The 19,481-nt window shown below is 43.1% G+C and overlaps 1 protein-coding gene across 1 annotated transcript; it reads right to left on the bottom strand.

Moving 5' to 3' along the window:
• Positions 1-16,142: 16,142 nt before the first annotated feature.
• Positions 16,143-18,308, bottom strand: E1B28_008114 (uncharacterized protein; the record flags this gene model as incomplete). The annotated part of the gene is made up of 6 exons (XM_043152900.1): positions 16,143-16,293; positions 16,355-16,469; positions 16,528-17,216; positions 17,281-17,349; positions 17,432-17,904; positions 17,982-18,308. The coding sequence occupies 6 exons, from the start codon at positions 18,306-18,308 to the stop codon at positions 16,143-16,145; spliced, it is 1,824 nt and encodes a 607-aa protein (XP_043008183.1).
• Positions 18,309-19,481: the final 1,173 nt, after the last annotated feature.

Genomic DNA, 19,481 nt, shown 5'->3' with positions numbered 1-19,481 from the left:
TATACATTCCTTTTAGCCACTCTCTCGCACTCCGGAGCTCCGACGGACTCCGACATTTTCCTGTTCTTACATGCTATTCAACACTGCGCATCACAATCGCCATAGACCATTGTAGATAGGGAGGCCCCTGCCCCCTCAACTCCTTTACTCCTTAAGTAGTGTAGTATATAAGTACTCCAAGTGTACTGTAGTATATAAGTACTCCAAGTGTACTGTAGTATATAAGTACTCCAAGTGTACTGTAGAACCCTACTCGTGTCTGGTCAATCCTACCTAGGAGTCATTCCTTTCTTTTTCATTGTCAGCTTGCCTCACTCAAGGATTGACTCCTGACAGAAACTTATCACACAGAATTGAAGAGGGTAATCATGATTATATTAGAATATAGTGTAGTAAGCATTTCTATCACTGAAAGCATTTACAAAGAAAGTAGAACAGTGATCTAAAACAGTACTTGAGGTCCATTCTGGTGGTAATACTGGGCCAAATCTAGGGTATAAGTGTATGCTATGTCTAAATGACCAGACTTGCTATGAACTGAACCAGGGGTAGCACCTTACCGTCGACTTTTCTGCCTATGGAGTCAACTACAGTCGGACTTGACATACAATCAAGGGGAATGTCAAGGGGAATGTCATGTGAAAGGGTCGATTTATAGGAGAGTACTCCTAATCTTAGGAGAAGGGGTCATCAGTATAGGAGTACAACCCTTTCTATTAGATAGGTATATAAGGAGTACTTAGTAGTAGGTAGTTCTCCAGAATTTGATCTTCTTTCGTCACCTCTTTGTCCTAATTCTCTATCCTTTTCCTATCTTTGTCTCTTGCCTCTGCTCTATTCACTCTGTCGCTCTACATCGTCCAGGTCGCCTTTATTAGAGGACTCACTATCCAGCCGTGAGTCCAGACTCGTTCTAGAGTCCCTTCCTTTGTGTTAGAGTACAGGATGGGGTACACATGGATTAGGTATGTGGTACACTACATTGGTGTACATTGGGTACCATCTATTGTATGCTCTCGTCATTGTCGGAGATTCACTCTTGCTATAGGAGTACGGTCCATTACATGGTCCACAGATATTCACGATATTGGACATCATCATTATTCATTCTCCTTGGTCGCCAGCCTTTGTCATCCTCTATTGCTGATAGGCCTGTAGGATGGTTTGCCAGCCTTTGTCATCCTCTATTGCTGATAGGCCTGTAGGATGGTTTGCCAGCATTAGTCTGGAGTACGATCTCGTAGTAGGTACTGGGGGTTGGTACCCCTCGGAGCATGCCCTGTGTGGGTGTTGGGTTGTTGTAGGCGTATGCTATCCTCAATGTCAGGGCTTGAGGCCTGGCACATGCATAGGTGGTTCACCCTCTTGACATTAGATCAAATTCTAGAAGTTGCTCAGGATAGTGCAAGATGATCAGTTGTCTACCCTTGTTCATTTAATCCTTTCAGCACTTTCCTTACTATCCACTACATTACAATTGAAGGAATTACTGATAGTGCCTTTCAAGTCATCCAAGTAGCAAGAATGGTGCTACCCAGGTGAAGAATCACCAGTTCGACACTATGGACCACCATCTCTTGTCATTGTTGCAAAGTCACGATGCACATTTATGTTCCTTTGCAAACAGTCACTCCATAGTTGATTTAGGATAGGTCAACTGAGTTAGCAAACTCTTTCTGAAGTTGGAATGAGAGGAGTATGGATGTCTTGGGACTTCATTCTGATTAATGGAGAAGCCACACAGGATGCACTTCACATTCTATGATCCACCATGACAGCAAGCAGTTTAGGATCGTTCAGGCATCAGAAGTCAAGGACTGGACTTAGATTTCCCACTTGATCATGAGCTGAACATTTTTAACATTGAAGATTTAATTCAAGAATACGAAATTTGCTTCATCCAACGGAACAATCGATGAGTCGGTGATTGGAGTACTACATCAATCAGGGGTACAGTGATAGCTTATGCAAAAACTGGACCTGATGCCTGTACTCATAGTGTTCATACTCCAAGAACCACTGTTGTTTGAAGGAAATGGAAGTTGAAACAACATTGAGAATGTCTTGGTACAATGTTTGGGAAGTAGTAACCTCATTGGTTTTACTTCAGGTATTTCTGGACAACAGAAGAGTTCTCAGTAGGACGTTGCTGTGGTATGGAAGACCATTAGCTGTGCCATAGTGGTGGGAACAACAGCAACAATTGCCCACAAGTTTGGAGGAAGAAGGTTACCCAGTATTTGGTTTACTGCAGAATCATCTGGAGTACGGTTTTGAAGCTAGGAGTACTGCTATGAGAACACGTCACCTTAGTGCCTTATGAAAATCACGCAGCAGAGTACCAATCATTGAGTACCATCACTTTCGATTCATTGGTACAAGGAAGGATACAAGTATTACTCTACAACAGAGAGTACCGCTACATCAAACAAAATACAAAAATACAAAAATATAAAACCACCCTTGCCTAGGGTTTCTGACACAAGTCCCAAGTCCCAAATCCTGATTAAGTTGACCCACTAGTCGAAGCAACCCCTGCCAATGTGACACCTGCACCCAGGAAAGTGAATTGTTCTGATAATGCGACTTAGTTGACTATGCTACAAGGTTCTTTTTGCACTTTAAATAGTGCTACAGAGCGATATTTATCATATTAAGAACTAGAGTGAGTCCGAATTGCTAGTTAAAGTTAGTGCCGCTAGTAGAATGTGCCATAGGCACAGCTAGAGCAGTTAGAGAGAGCTGTAGATTGTGTTAGAAAACTGTATAACCATTCGAAACCTGTAGAACACTATGAGCAGAGGACTTAAGCGGTAATTCACTGAGTTCTACTCTCTACATTCTACTATGCACTGGCATATCAAGGGATTGTACTATTAGAAGACTTATAGTCTTCACAGAACTGTTCATAGCAGAACTTAACGGAGTCAAAAGACCTTCATACTAGGAGTAGCTACTTCTACGGGGGATTTAGTTGACAAGAAATTGGACATAAGACTACACAGACTAGGAGAAATTTGATATGACTGTAGATCGAGTCCTGATCTGAGGAAAAGACAAAAAGACATGATACAGATCCTGGAGCTGTTGGGACTGCATTTGTAATGGTCTTGCGATATTGTCACAACACTGTCATGAGACTGTCGCCAATAGAACAATTCATTGCCACACCCGAGGGGATTTTCAATGAGTTGTAGCCAGTTGAAGTGGGTTGTGAGGCATATTGGAGCATTGCCAGCATTGCAGTGTGTTCAGAGGGTTGCAATGGGTTCCAGGAGTTTGCAGCGAGTTGTGGGGTGTTGTAGTGGGTTATAAAGGTTGTAATGGTCAAAACCCATAGAATTCAGTAGTCATAGTTTAGACGAGTACCACTTGCTATAAGGAAGTTACAACTCGAATCAACACAACCTCAAAAAAAAATGAAAAGAACTATATAATTAATCATTCTCAGAGCACTCGGAAGGAAAAAAAACATGTCTATTCCTTTGATACATGGTATGTACAGTTGCATCATGTCTAGGGTGATAAATAGTTGAATAGCCTCAAATTGCACGGTGTTGCAACAATATTCAGGACTGCAATTGCCAGACTGGGGGGTGGGTTGTTATCAGCATCTGGTCAGTGTCAGTCAAAGAATTAGGAAACAACTCACAGTCTGAGATGGTAATAGATGACTGAGCCACTGCAGCTTTGCATACTATATCATTGCAGTTGAAATATCTGCTGAAGGGTCAATTTATGACATTGTGGATTGTGGAAACAAAAATATACCAGGACATTGTAAAGTGTGGTTGGAGACAATATCTAAAGGTAGGTGTGCTGTGGAGAGGGTTTGAGTATCTGCAACACAATAGAGGAGGAGTATTGCAAACCTACATGGTCGATGACTGCATATATGCGGTCGAGAACGGGGATAATTGACATGGACAGTGGTGGGCATCTTGAGATGTGCAAAATGTAAAAGCCTGTGAGAAATTCAAGGTGTGATGAGGTTCATTCAAGGATCTGAAAAGAACATATGATGCACCTTACAACCACCCTTCAAAGAGTGATGTCGTCTGCAGCTGGAAAAGTGACGATGAACTGAATATGTTGAACTATCAAGTATAAAGAACGCAATAGTAACAGGATTGGTGTGGACAGAATGGATGAGGGAGGGCAACATTGTGAGAGGGAGATGGTGGTGGGAGGGAAGAAAGAAACGAGAATGGTGGGAGCCAACTTGTTCGCTTTATATTTCTCTGGGGATGGTCTGTGCACTATGAAGTCAGAAATACGTCATTGAGATTGTTGCTGAGGGAGGAGGGGAAGAGAAAGACTTGCAAAGATGCATCGAGGTAGATGAGGCGACGAGGTAAAGGGAAAAGTGTGGGAAAAATTGGCTGGATGCTAGGCGGTCCTAAGCAACTGGAAAATCACCGAAAACATTGCAAAGACTGGTCACCCAGATCACCCACCAACACTCAAAACACGCTGCTATGGCCACAACTGCTCACAGTGGCCAAATCCTGTTACTAAACCTGCTACACACTGCCACAGATTGTCATAGTAGTGTAGTTTTCAACTGTCTCACTGTTGGAAATAAAAGACCACCCCAAAGAAATCAGAGTAATCAGTTATAACCAGTAAGTGTGCGAGTTTGTGGGAGGCATGGATGTAGTTGTCAAAACAGGAAGTTATTTGTATAAGGCAGATATGTTACTACACACTAATGTGTAGTAGGATAGTAGTTAAACAAGGTAACAATAACACAGTCTAAAGTCAAGGTTAGTTGAACAAATGGCAGTGACAACTCACCTAGTGCAATTGATCAGCAATCCACCCCGGGACTCTGTCAACTAGCCAACTAGTATGATCTCTTCACTAGTGAGTACTTTCTTTTCTGGGGAAAGGACTATTTTATAAGTACAAAATCTGTAGCTTTTACAGTGACCCAAAAAACCATCCAGTTGGGTACATAGTCCAAGAAAATTCTTAAATAACTCCATGGAAAATCATTATTACATAAGACTCTAAGTGTATGAAATATAGCCCTACATCCCTGCTACACATCTTATTTTGTTCTGCACAAAAATATTGACATTTCATGAAGTTATTACTAAAATATGAAAAGATTCCAACTGGACAGTTTTTTTGCTACACTAAATTTATACTATATTTTAACTTCTAATACTTTGTATGACCTCCTTTAGCCTTTACCACTGCTTGAACCCTTCTAGCCATACTCTCTATAAGCTTTTGGCACCCTTCCACTTCAATTTTACCCCACTTCCCAGCAGCTCTTTCCCACAATTCATAAACTCCACTAGGCTGTGTTGAATATTCGTTCAACCTGTGTTTCAAGACATTCCAGAGATGTTCAATTGGATTAAGGTCTGGAGACTGTGCAGGCCACTCCATAGGCTGGATTCCATGTTCATCAAACCATTTTGCTGCCTTTTTTGAGGTATGCTTTGGGTCATTATCTTGCTGAAAAATGACCGTGTCCATCAAAAGTTGTAAATTTTCAATGCTATCTGGCAGGTGGTCACCCAGAATGTCCACATACTGCTGTGCATCCATCCTCCCTTCCACCTCTACCATTTTCCCCACTCCATTCCACCCCATACATCCTCAAACCATGATATTTCCTCCTCCAAATTTGACTGTACCTTCAACCTCCTTCTCTAACAGTGGACCATCCTTCTCCTTCCACACCCACTTGTGCCCATCTGACCCAAATCTATTGATTTTAGTCTCATCTGACCATATAACACTCTTCCAGTCATCTAAAGTCCAGTTCAGGTGTGCTTCAGCAAACTTCAATCTTGCCTTCCTATGGCGAATGCTGAGAAAAGGCTTTTTCTTCTTCACTACAGCATGAAACTTGTGTTTATGAAGGACATTGTGGGTGGTTTGGGAGTAATAGAAGAGGAGAGTGATATATTAAGGTTTTGAGTGAGCTCAGTAGCATTCCCCACATGCCCTGAGCGCATTTGTGTAATAATATAGTGTTCATCAGCAGGTGTGAGCTTCTTTGGTCTGCCCCCAACAGAGTTCTCCTTGTCAGGTAGCTTCTTGGAGACAATTGGTCACTGTAGTCTTGTTACAGCCCACTTACTGGGCAATACTAGCACTGAGGCCAGTAGTGGTAGAGAGATGAAGAATTTGTTTTTTTCTGAGATTGAGTGAGGTGAGGCATGCTGTTGATGGTTTTGTGAAGGGAATATCACATTTTTATATTCTAAAGTGGAGCATATGATGTCATATAAGAGTCAACTAATGATGTCATTCAAAATTTAATGATATATAACATGATATCATGCAATATGTCATAATGACATGTGTAAAATAGTCAAGCAAAAAAACCATCCAGTTGGATTTTTTTCATATTTTAGTAATAACTTCATCAAATGTCAATATTTTTGTGCAGAATAAAGTAAGGTGTGTAGCAGGGATGTAGGGCTATATTTCATACACTTAGAGTTTTATGTAATATTGATTTCCCATGGAGTTATTTAAGGATTTTCTCGGACTATGTACCAAACTGGACAGTTTTTTGGGTCACTGTATACTTGTTATGAACCATTCACTTTTCTGGCCTGCCAAAGCATGCTAACCAATGGACAGTCCTCTTACAATTTTTTACAAACAAACCCAACTCAATTTGGCCATACACACAGCCTGTACAGCCTCACTGAGTACCCCTTGCCAAGTACTCCTTTATTTCCCGAGTACCCCTCACTTCCCAAGTACCCCTTTATTAATTTTCCCGAGAAAACTCCTTTTCTGAGTGTACACCTCATCCTGGCAGCTTTTCATTACTAAATTCTCTCAAGTAATGCTTGTGCTGAGGGTACACCTCACCTTTATTTCTTTGTACCTATTTACATAACTGTAGAGTATAAAAGCCCTGAGGTTTCCTCTCGAAACCTCAGCCTAGATATTTTTTGTTCCCTGTTACCTGTCTTCTGAACCCTTACCTCTTATTTTTACTGCTGAATATACAATATTCAACCTATAAGCCCACTCACTGTGTGAATCACCTCAACTATTACCTTGTAACATTGTTACAAGCATTGAAGTCCTTCAAGCACACCATCCAATCACCCTTTGCTCTGCAAAGATCACCATTAACATTCACCAACCTGTTGTACAAGCAGATACTCTAACTACATACACCTTGCCTCTAATCCCAACACTAGTCCTGATAGTCGTAGTGAGTGTGCAAAGTGCACGACTCCTAACAATACTACAAATATTAGGGATTTGCTGACTAATTACAGAGAATATGAGTCATGATGATTCAAGAAAGAAGTCTAGATAGAAGATTCTAGAAGCATAAAACTGGTTCGAGGCAATGCTTGGCTGTCCAGAGCAGTGGAAGGCTGTGGAAGGCTGTGGTAGTACAAGTAAAGAAAATAAAACCCAGTCCTCCAGTCAAGAGTCCAAAATATCGTAAAATGCAAGAAGGGGGATGTGCTTGATTCAATGACCAACTTGATTTAAGCTTGACATCACATCGGATTTTGCAGGATACTAAGAGTCTTACTACAGTGCTGTAACACTGTCAAAAACCTGTCCATTCCGTGGCAGACATTGGTGCAGGTCGTACTGAATTTCATACTGGTTGCAAGACTATTGGAAGGCCATCACAAGTCTCTCATAATCTTCACTACCTGTAGTTTAGTGTTAGGTTGGCCACTACTCATGGTACTGGCATTGCAGTGTGGCCAGATATTTGCCGATGCCGTTTCACTGGTATCATGTCCACACCAGATAAAACCTCGTTAGCAGGCTGGCAGTTATATTTTCATGACTCCATGAAATCCTTCAATTTTAGCCCATTATCCCAACGGCTTGACAGGAAGCTCACCCTTTCTCATACTCTTAAAGTCATCCATGGAATGTGTGGGGACCATGCTTCATCAGAAAAAAAGACAGCAGTAATGATCAAGGAATGGAAGCAAGTATTTCTCATGATTGAGCGGGGGAAGAGAAGATGTTGAATTTGGAATTGGTAGAATTGCTATCAATAATACAAGGAGAGAGAGAAGTACAGGTTGCAGCACTTGGCAGGAAACTGCATATCATGGAATGTCACCAGTGGAGAAAGAGGACTTTGAAAGCCCTTGTCAATGGACTGAAGCTTCACCTTGGACATGAAGGATTTGGTGAGCTCCCCAAAACTGAACAGCGGAATGTCGAGCTTTTTTTGTGGTGTGGTCGCTGTATGCATAAGGACCTGAATAGTTTTTGTGGAGGAAACATAGCAATGATGGCTTACTGGGAGAAAAACAATATTACACCACTGATTCCACTCACCAACAAAGCTAATGCATCCCTTGTTCAGCAGGCATTGGATCCATCAAAAAAAGGGGAGCCTACCAAACAGGAAGTTGCAGCATTAGAGGCATCAACTTGTAGCACCATTAAAATGGCAGCTCTAGCAGGTACAATCTTCAAGAATAAAGATGATAAAAAGGGTTACAGTGACACTTACCAGCATTACTTTAAGGTCTGGTACAGTCCAAGCTATAGCAGGTTTCCCAACACCAGTAACACTCACATTGGCTCCTATGGAGCTGCTTGTTGCCACCTGCTCGAGCTCTGGGAAGATCATCTCCAGTTCCTTGAGGATGTCCATAACGCCAAAACAAAACCTGCATTCACCAATATTGAAGTCAATGTTTTTTTAGTGCTTAAGGCATACCAACACTCACGGAAATGGTGACCATTGCCCTCTATACCAGTGCTGTGAGTGCGATGTACATGTGAGCTGTTTGGGAACCTGGAGTCAATGGTTTGAAACTGGGCTCCCTTCACAGAAAGGTACACACGTTCATTAATAAGATCATTGAAGACCCCAGTCTCTTGCTTGGGCCAGTCCTTTTCTATACCGAGTCAACTCTTGACTACAATGAAATACCCTGTTAGGACTTGGTAACTTAACCTGTAGTCTCTACTTACGAGGGGTGATTAGGAAGTAAAATGTATGTAGTTAGAGTAGTGTTGGGTTGTTGTCTAGCTTTGGAAGCTGGCCATTAAGGGTGGTGTCTAGCCTGGAGGCTGGCTGTTGGGTGATGTCTAGCTTAAAAGCTGGCTGGAATAATAGTTTCACACTAGATGGCTGTTTGTAGAGACAGAATATAATTCAGCACTACTATGAGAGGTTAGATGGGTTACAGAGTGGTTAAAAAGGGTTAAAAATATCAAGGTTGAGGTTTTGGTGCCACAACCTCAGGGTTTATATACTCTACTGTCATCTATGTATGAGTCAGTTTACTTATCTATGTATGACTAGGTTTACTATGTAAATGGATGGAAAGATAAAGGATTGAGTCAGAATGACTGTGTATGAGTGAAATATATACCTAGTGAAGAGATAACATGGGAAATATTGATAAGGAGTGACTGTAGAGTGAGTCGTAAGGCTGTAATGACTGTGCTGTATCTCAGATAAGGCTGCTGAGGGGATATCACATGTGAATTGAGTGAGGGTTGCTGATAATGAGGATGTATGATAAGATTAGGACTCAGGAAAATTGCTGGGGGTCCTGTGTGCTGGTTAGCAGGGTATGGTGGACCTGAAAGTGAACGGTTCGTAATATACCCCCAAGCAACAGATTGAAACGAACTGTTCAACCTTAGAACCACTGCACCCAACTAGTGGGGTTTTAAGGCTTACGTGGCAAGCTAAACGATAGGGACCGCCGAGGCGACAAGGTTTACTCAATGGTAAACACTTGCTGGAGAATACTGGAAGGGAGTTTGGAAGCGCTTGTAGCACACTGGAAAAGATACTGGGGCTGAGGACACTGGAATATTTGGGGGAACACTTGGGAACACTGAGGAGAGAGAGAGAAAAGCAGAAAGCACAAGAGACAAAACACAAACAGAGGGTTTAAAATTACAAGGCTGGGGAAAAAGCTAGATACATGGTAGGTTTATATACTACTGAGCTATCTACATGGGGATAAGACTTAGCCAATAGGAAATAAGATGGAATAGCCATGGGATGACTGTAAATGACTGGAATGGCTGGGAATGACTGGAATGACTGGGAATGGCTGGAATGGCTGGGAATGACCAAATGTCAAGGTTTCTAGAATGGCAAGGATGTCCAGGATGCCCAAAAATTGATTTCTGGGGATTATTTGCAGCTGGACATGCCCTGGAAAGTGAATGATTCGTGACACAGATGCTGCATGAGATCTTTTCCCGAATCTACCACATATTCAAGGTATCCTTGTTGAATTCTTGAAGGGATCACTACAAACATGGATCTGCTTCAGTCAGGAATATAATGAGGGAGGTAGAATTGACTTAGCTTTATGGAGGCATGAGGACTTGGATGATGTTTGGATGCCTGAAACAAACGATAATAATGAGGGTAAGTTTGGATCGTACCGTGTAGATGCCAGAACACACCCAAACCAGTCCCTCTACCAACACAATGCAAAGTCTGTGGTGCGCTAATGCGACTTTTTGACATCTACGCTATATTATGTCCATTTCAGCACATATACTAAGTGCTTTGGAACGATATAGACATTGTATGAGAACTAGAGTGAGCCTGAGCTGCTAGTTAAAGCTTATGGCCACTAGCAGAGTACACTAGTGGAGCTGAGAAACAGCTAGAGAGCATCCTGTAGAGCTAGCCTGAAAACTGTAAAACACTATGCAAGCGGTCACTATTTAAAAAGACCACTCTCTGTACGCTATTATGCACTAAGTGATTAAGGGATATTATGTTGAGGCTTAGGCTTCAGTACTGGACTTGTAGCTAAGAAGGATGAAGTCTTAAACAGACACCTGAAGAAAGAGCAAGTGCTCTCGAACAGAGACAGACTTAGAAAGGCACGCCGAAGTGTTGAGTGCTAGCACTTCATACAGACTGAGTGGATGCTACAGAGAGAAGCAAAACACACGCCCAAGACCAAGGACGAGATGAAGTTAAGCATGAGTGATCAGAGAGGTGTCCGAACATGTGAGAACAATAGGGACAGACTGTCTTTGGATGGGTCGGAGAGAGCTGGCGCTCTCAGATAGGATTGAGGGTCAGACCCCATGTGCCAAACCATATGAGTTCTTGCTAAGAGACTAACCGATAAATAGAGACCAGTGATGTTAAGAGCTAGACTCTTCCAGACCGTGTGCAGATGCCTGGCAGAAAGAGCTAGTGAAGTCAGAGGCATATACTAGTGGTGCTAGCAAGCAAGAATGCAGCTAGATAACATCACCTGCAAGAACCCAGCATGGGCAGCCAAGCCCAAAGATGATTTGTAAGCTAGTATAGAAATTATATATATACCAGGCCTGTATCCATAGTTAAGGCAAGCAAGTACTGCCAGTGTGTAGGAAGTTTCGGAGTAACTGCCCATGCATAACCTCCAAATAGAGATTAGATTTGCCCTGTTAAATTAGTGATTGGATAAGAGATTGGATAAGAACGAGCAATTTCAGAGAACAGTTCAGAGACCTTCAGAGATATTCAGAGATAGACCAACGGAGGTCAAATCCAGAGAATAGTCTTCGTATCAAGTTTCATAGTCCACAGAGGACCCCTAGCTTTCCACTCTCCATTCTAAGTCCACTGGACCCAGAGCAACCCTACTACAAAAACCCCTAGCTGTTTAAGTGCATAGCACAGATAGCTATAACTAAGAACTAGCTTTTCCTAGCCTTTAGTATTACCCTTTTTGAGATAAGAAGCGTACCCTTTGGCAAGCATTTCCACCCTTGCAATTCTTCTGGGGTATTGAGTGGTGATAGACTCTTCACAACTGGGATAGCTATATTGTTGAGGATTGATTGATTTGTTAGTGCTACACATAGCACTGATAGGTTGGTTTGTTCTTGAGGATAAAGATTGATATATCATTCCCAGCACCCATTAGCGCCACAACAATACCAAAGCATTTATGACTTCTGTATCGAGAGGAAAATTATGCTGCAGGTCATCAGGTGACACAGGAGCTGGACACAAGTGGGTTAGAAAGAAAAAGGAAGGAGGAAGTTGTGCAGGGTCAGAATCAAGCTGCAGCAATAAATCATGAGTGGGCCGTCGACAAAAAGACATCAGCAAAAACCTGGAAATGCTGCAACCCCAATCTTATGGGTAACAGTGATTACCATCCAGTACTAAGATTGGAGAGGCTTAAAGTAGTATTGTAATACTCTTGTATCACTTGTGCAATACTATCACGAACTTAAATTACTTGATAAAACTACCAGTATGAGTTTTGCAAGTTAAGATACTGTTATAATTTGGTTATTGTTAATGAAAATCCGATGGAACACTGGTGAAATGTGATGCAAGAGCGTCAAAACTTAATACTAGTGTAGCAGGAGGTTGTTTCCTTATTTGTGGTAAGGTACTTAATGATTTACAAGGGTTTATAGTCATAGCATTGGGTTTCAGCTGTTGTTAAACCATCCGGGGCCATGCTTTTCGGGCATCGCCAGGCGTTATATTGGCGGGCCAGAGCCTGTTTGCAACATTTTTGGCAGTGACTTGGCGGTGACTTGGAGCCAGTTTTCCCATGATTCTTTTCCTCTACCTCCACCCATCGATTCAACTTGACACACCTCTAATGCCCCATCCTCTGTCCTCCATCTCCACTATAACAAGTCTATGATGACCTTCAGCAATCTCCGTGCACAGGCTCCTCTGGAATATAAAACACTGAAGACTTCGGCCTCTCCCCATCCTTCCTTTCCCCCCAACCACCACCATTGCTTGCACATCTGTTTTACTGCTACCACCTTATGCCAATGTGTTGGCTTGACTTCTTCAACAGTCAGTTGATATTATCTGTAATTACCTGTTTTCTGCCAACGCTTCAAGCTTCACTATTCAGTGACCCTTTTAGATACTAGGTTATTGCTTGATGTTGACATTGGATTGGCTTTGAACCTTGAATATTTAAATGTGCATGCTCCAATGACTCCACCCTGCATGTTCCTGACTTCTACCATATTGAACAGCAGTGTTATGGTCCTCTTTTCATCCCCAGCACCTACCGAACCTCATATATGCACTTTTTTCTCCTCACTCAGAAGCTATCCGGATATTCCTACTACCCATCACTCGACTCCCACTCAACATAAGTGTTTTGCACTACAAATGTTGTTTTTTTGTCACTGTTTCGTTCAGATTCCACCTTTCTCCTCTTGTAGTTGAGATCCATAATGTTATTAGTTTATTGTGGTGAGTTCATTGATGATCTTATCTTGATGTTATCACTGTCCTCCCATACTAACATGATCGCTTTTTCAGTGACCTTGTCCAAAGCTCTTCATTGAATCATACTAAGGGTTAGATAGGGCTGCCAGGGTGTTGAAGCGATATTGTTGAATGTAATAGTTCAGATACTCGTTCCATGTATGTTACAGTATGTATTGACATGTAAAAATATATTTGGTTTGCACCATTACCTTGTCGTCCATTTCTCGAGCCTGCTGTAAATATCACAAGCAGTTGCTATTCTTATGATCCATTTTTACATCTGCAAACAGATAGGACTTCTTCAACCCATGGTAAGTTCTGCAACTCACTGCAACTCCTGTAATCGATTACTACACTCATAATACATTCTAACGTCCTACAACTAGATGAAAACCGTACAATCAAACTGTTGTAAGCCCAGCAACCCACTGCAACCACTAGCACTTGTACCAACTGCCACAACCCTGCACCATGCCCACCATTCATGACAGCTCCCACAATCTGCCACGACCCTCTCAACTCGCTGGACTTACCAGAAATCTGTTGAAACCCACCAAACGAATTACAACAAAATAGAGGGTTCACAACAGTGTCATGCCTGTATTGTAAGACTGTTGCAAACCCCCGACATTAGATAATAACAGGCATTTTGGATTGCACCCGATATAATGGATCGTGAACACTGCAATGGCATTGCAGCGTTTCCAGATTTTTTGCTGATGCCAAGAAAAAAAGATGCCGAGGACAAGCGGTAATGGGCGCTGGGAATGAATATATCTACCTCTATGCTCAAGAACAAACCAACCTATCAGTGCTATGTGTAGCACTAACAAATCAATCAATCCTCAACAATATAGCTATCCCAGTTGTGAAGAGTCTATCACCACTCAACACCCCAGAAGAATTGCAAGGGTGGAAATGCTTGCCAAAGGGTATGCTTCTTATCTCAAAAAGGGTAATACCAAAGACTAGGGAAAGCTAGCTCTTAGTTACAGCTATCTGTGCTATATGCTTGAACAGCTAGGGGTTTTTGTAGTAGGGTTGCTTTGTGTCCAGTGGACTTAGAAGGGAGAGTGGAAAGCTAGGGGTTGGACTATGAAACTCAATATGAAGTCTGTTCTCTGAATAACTCTGAAGGTCTCTGAACTGTTCTCTGAATTGTTCGCTCTTATCCAATCTCTTATCCAATCACTGATTTAACAGGGCAAATCTAATCTCTATTTGGAGGTTATGCATGGGCAGTTACTCCAAAACTTTCCTACACACTGGCAGTACTTGCTTGCCTTAACTACAGATACAGGCCTGGTATATATACAATTTCTACACTAGCTTACAAATCGTCTTCGGGCTTGGCTGCCCATGCTGGGTTCTTGCAGGCAATGCTATCTAGCTGCATTCTCACTCACTAATACCGCTAGCATATGCCTCTAACTTTGCTAGCTCTTTCTGCCAGGCATTTGCACACGGTCTGGAAGAGTCTAGCTCTTAACGTCACTGGTCTCTATTCATCGGTTAGTCCCTTAGCAAGAACTCATATGGTTCGGCACATGGAATCCAATCCTCAATCCTATCCGAGAGCGCTAGCTCTCTCCGACCTGTCCAAAGACAGTCTCTCTCTGATGCTTGCACATGTTCGGACACCTCTCTGATCGCTCACACTTGACTTCACCTCGTCCTTGGTCTTAGGCATGTGTTTTACTTCTTTCCGTAGCATCTGCTCGGTCTGTATGAACCACTAGCGCTCAACACTTCGGCATGCCTTTCTCTAAGTCCATCTTTGTTCGAGAGTGTTCGCTTCCTCTCTTTAGGAGTCTGTTTAAGACTTCATCCCTCTTAGCTACAAGTCCAGTACTGAAGCATAAGCCTCAACCTAATATCCCTTAATCGCTTTGTGCATAATAGAGTGCAGAGAGTGGTCTTTCTGAATAGAGACCGCTCACATAGTGTCTTACAGTTTTCAGGCTAGCTCTACAGGATGCTCTCTAGCTGTTTCTCAGCTGTACTAGTGTACTCTTCTAGCAGCCATAAGCTTTAACTAGCAGCTTGGGCTCACTCTAGTTCTCATACAATGTCTATATCGTTCCAAAGCACTTAGTATATGTGCTGAAATGGACATAATGTAGCATAGATGTCAAAAGTCGCATTAGCGGCTTCATCAGATTGGTTCGAGATTCTGCTTGTGGTTGATGCAGGTCAAAACCTTACATCATATTGACGATGTCGATGATCAACTGGATTTCCTATGTGAGTTTGGGGGGGATACTGCGATCCCGAAAGGTAGAGGAAAAGTCGCAAGGGGTCTCCAGGCAAACAAAAACATGCTGCTTTGGAATGCAATCGAGCACCATCAAGGACAACAAATTACTGCGCAAACTGCATTTCCTAGTGTCGAAGAAAACGGACAATCAGTCTCTCAAGTGTCTGAGGGCAGTCACATTGTCCTTTCATCTTGGGAGGAGGAGGAAGAGGAGGCAGAGGAGATAAACAATAGTTTCGTTAATTGATGTATTAGATTTACCTTAATTTTCATACACATGTTCCCAAGCATCCGTATAGGCGTGTATAAAGCGATAACGCAGAGTTCTGTTGATAATAAAGCAGTAGTAGAGACAAAGTAGAGATGGTAGAGAGGGCGGACATGTTTTTGGTGGAATTATGTATTAGTAAGCTGGACGCGGGCGAACCGTGAAATGCCCACCCCCATAAGTAGATCTAGGTTTTCCTAAATACAGATGGTCGGCGGGAATACAAGCTAAAGCTAAATATTCTTCAAACTCCGACATCAGGGATTTAGAAAATCCTAGACGATTTTTTTGGCAATGGAGAGTCATCCACTCACAAATTTTGCAATGAACTTCAGTGTTTTTCTCCATTGCTAAGGTACATAGAGTCTTGTACATATTGAACCTGCATGACATTTCGAATTCCTACTTCAACGTTTCTCCTCGTTCTTCTGTAAGTAATCACTGATAGCCAATTGCAGCACCGCAGCTTCCGGCTCGAGTATCATTTCCAGCGTTTCGGAGGCAGGTTGAATCTGATTGACGACCCTGTTCGCACTCTCGACTGCGCCAGCGACCCAGCTAATAAAGTGGTAATTCAGATTTGTCGCGTTTGCGAAAGGTGGGTGGAGACCACACTTACGCGTGGCATGTGCTAATAGCCTCTCCAGCAAAATGAAGACGGCCGCCTGCTGCAGGCCTCGTGAGGTTTGCGTACAAGGAACTGAATTGGCCAGGACCGAAGAAGGCATATGCACCTATGGAAAGATGACAATCATTTGATATCCAGAAACTCAGGTTCACAATGAAACTAACCTATGGTTTGGGGATTCTGAGCCCAGTCGTAGGCGTACATACAGTCGTATTCCCTTTTGATATCAGCTAGCGGAATGCCGTGGATAGCCGAAAGGTCGCCTAGAATCAAGTCCCTCAATCGTTCCTCATAGTAAGACTCTTTCGGAAGACCATCTATCCAAGCCCCAAGATTCCTCGCATCTTGCGCTGTATAATACGCGTCATCCTTCTGAAGAACAAGAAATGAAGGAAGAGACTTACTCCAGCAATAACTCGCAATGAGCACTGTGGATTCACCACTCCCATGAGACGGATACACGACGGCACGCGCGGACCGATCAGTTACACTCTGCCCACCAGTGATCTGCTGATCAGCCCACCAGTTTCGTTTGAATTTCATGCCGATTTTGATTGAAGGGCCAGGCTGAAGCATCCGTAATGCATTTCGCTGGCCATAGTCAAGCCTGCATGTCGAAAGGTCCATCTGTCTCATAGACTGAGGGGATATGGTCAGGACAACCTGGGAGTATCCAGAGCTAGTATGGCCGGTGTTCGGGTTGGTGGAGTCCTTCCAAGTGACAGACAATGATTGATCCGGCGGGTCGTAGGTTACGGAGGCCACCGGTTTACCGGTGTAGATGGCGACGCTATCCTTGAACTTGGTCTTCAACAATTCAACCATTTTATCTGTGACCCTCTGAGAACCATCCCTAGACCGCATTGTTGTTAGCTTGAACTATTGAGGTATCTTGAGTCAATTAGTAGGATGCTCACTTGACGCAACGGAATTCTGCAGGCTTCGGCAACCCTTCGGCAAAGGCCAACGCTTCTAGAACGGTTTCACTAGGTTACGCGAATGAGAAAAGTTATGAGGATGGCCGAGTAGTAAGTACAATTGCTCAAGAATAAATCCCAGTACACATACCTGAACGCCCGGTCGAACCATCCTGTAGAGTAAGTCATCGTCTCGAGCCAATTGATGACAGAGGTTGGATAAAGGTCCTTCCGAGGATACGTCTTTCCAGATGAGTCGACCCATTCCTCCAGATGTACGAATGCCATAAAGCTCCGAGTCGAGTGTTCATCGTACTTCATCAATTCCTTGTAACCTTCTTTAAACTCCTTTCTCAGCATGGCGAGGAACCTCCCATAAACGTTGTCCATCAGTTTCGAAATACCGATGTTAACCCACTCGTCCGGAACGGTTCCCCCCTTGCTCTCACGCGCACCAAAGTCCTGTCCGGCTGCGTCACCGCGTTTAACCCGGATATCATTGTAGTATAGCCAGTTCTTGTCAGTGTGCATTTGGTAGTTTAGAAGCGGAATCTCAAGTTCTTTGAAAAGATCGTATGTCGGTTTCATTACCGCGGTGTCTGGGAATCGCATAGCACCGATGTCCTTTTAATCGAAACGTGAAAAGAAGGAGTCAGCTATCCGTGCATACATAGACGAATGGTACTCAAAGGTCCACTCACAAAGTAATCCCACTCCCCGCCGCCAGGAAACTTGTAGGTGTAAAGGCGACCACCGGTACGATTCGAAGCTTCATATACGTCGACTTTCATCCCTTTATCGGCAAGTCGCATTGCCACCAGGAGTCCCGATACGCCAGCGCCGATTACGGCGATACGATGCTTGGTGTCAGCGACCTGCTCGGCGCGACCAGCAGGTGCAGCTGCCACTGACTCAGTGGGAAGGAAGGTAAGGAAGGCTTTTTGATAGTTTTCTATGATGTTCTTGCTGTGAAGCTTGAATACTTCGTTGGTGTTGTCGTTTTTTGTCCTGTAAAGCATAGAATCCATGATGAATAAGTGTTTCCCCCTGAGCATGGGCCGAAAAGTGGTCGTTTATCAGCAAGGCAATTTTGTGTCTCAGTATGATTCGATCTGTGGGACACTCACAAGGGTTTGAAACGGGCTGCAAAGCTATAGTCTGAAGATTAGCCCAAGACGAGTTGACTAACGTTGGAAGGCGACGCAAAAAAATCACTCTTGTTCACACCTTTATACACCAAATTCCTGAGCAGTCCCACTGACTCGGATACACTCCACAGAGATGAATTTGAAATTACTCCAAGCTCCACAATAAAAGCGAACACAAGCACATTTATAGGCTTTTGAAAATTCTTACTGTCGAACCGGTGGTAGACAATAGGCTTTGTTCGGACTCTAATTCGAACAGCAAGGAGCACTCATTCATTGAAAGCTGGGAATGCCCATGTAGTCTATGTCTTTTCTCCTGTGTCAATGTAGCCCCAGGTGGCTTATCAATGGTGAGCTTGGAGCTAGAACTTGAAGACGCGATCACTTTACTAGAGTAACATTCCTGCTGACAAAAATGGATCGATTCTTAAACTGAACAGACTTGGAATTCCGGAGATTTGAAGCTCCGTGCTCCACTAAAGTCAAAGCAAGCAGTGTTTTCTTCACATGAACATGGGAATTGGAGTACAACGTCGATAGTTTTGTGCACCCTAGAATGACAATCACAATGCTGGTTGGGGCTTTGGAGTTATACGTACCCTTGAGTCTATTCACTGGTGGCATGTTGCATTAAGAATTAGAACGATGACATTGTACCCATGATAACTGAATTTCACTGAAAGTGATAATGGAAGAATAACTGCGGAGCAGAGTTCTAGATGTCAATCTACTTGTTCGGAATCTAATCCGAGCTACGAGAAGAAAAGTATTCACTCACTGCCCGTGTGGTTAACGTCCTTTATCCGGTAACGCTTCTCGAAAGTGCCCAAAACCTCAACTTATAGCGAGAATGCTTTACCAGATACAGCGGCCGCGTGGTATCAACTATTCCTCTTGATCATTGTGAGATAATCGATAAAATCTCGGAGGTCTGAAATTCCAAAGGAAGATCCAATTTACTGCGACTTGATTCAAACGCAAGGTATGTTTCAAGGACGCTGCTCCCAGTGGGTCGAACAAATTAGCGAGCGAGTCCCTATCGGGATGAGGGAA

The sequence above is a fragment of the Marasmius oreades genome, chromosome 5, assembly GCF_018924745.1.
Source record: "Marasmius oreades isolate 03SP1 chromosome 5, whole genome shotgun sequence".
In the NCBI taxonomy this organism is placed as follows: Eukaryota; Fungi; Basidiomycota; class Agaricomycetes; order Agaricales; family Marasmiaceae; genus Marasmius; species Marasmius oreades.
The sequence above is the reverse complement of the archived record's forward strand: the minus strand, read 5'-3'. Positions and strand labels throughout refer to the sequence as shown.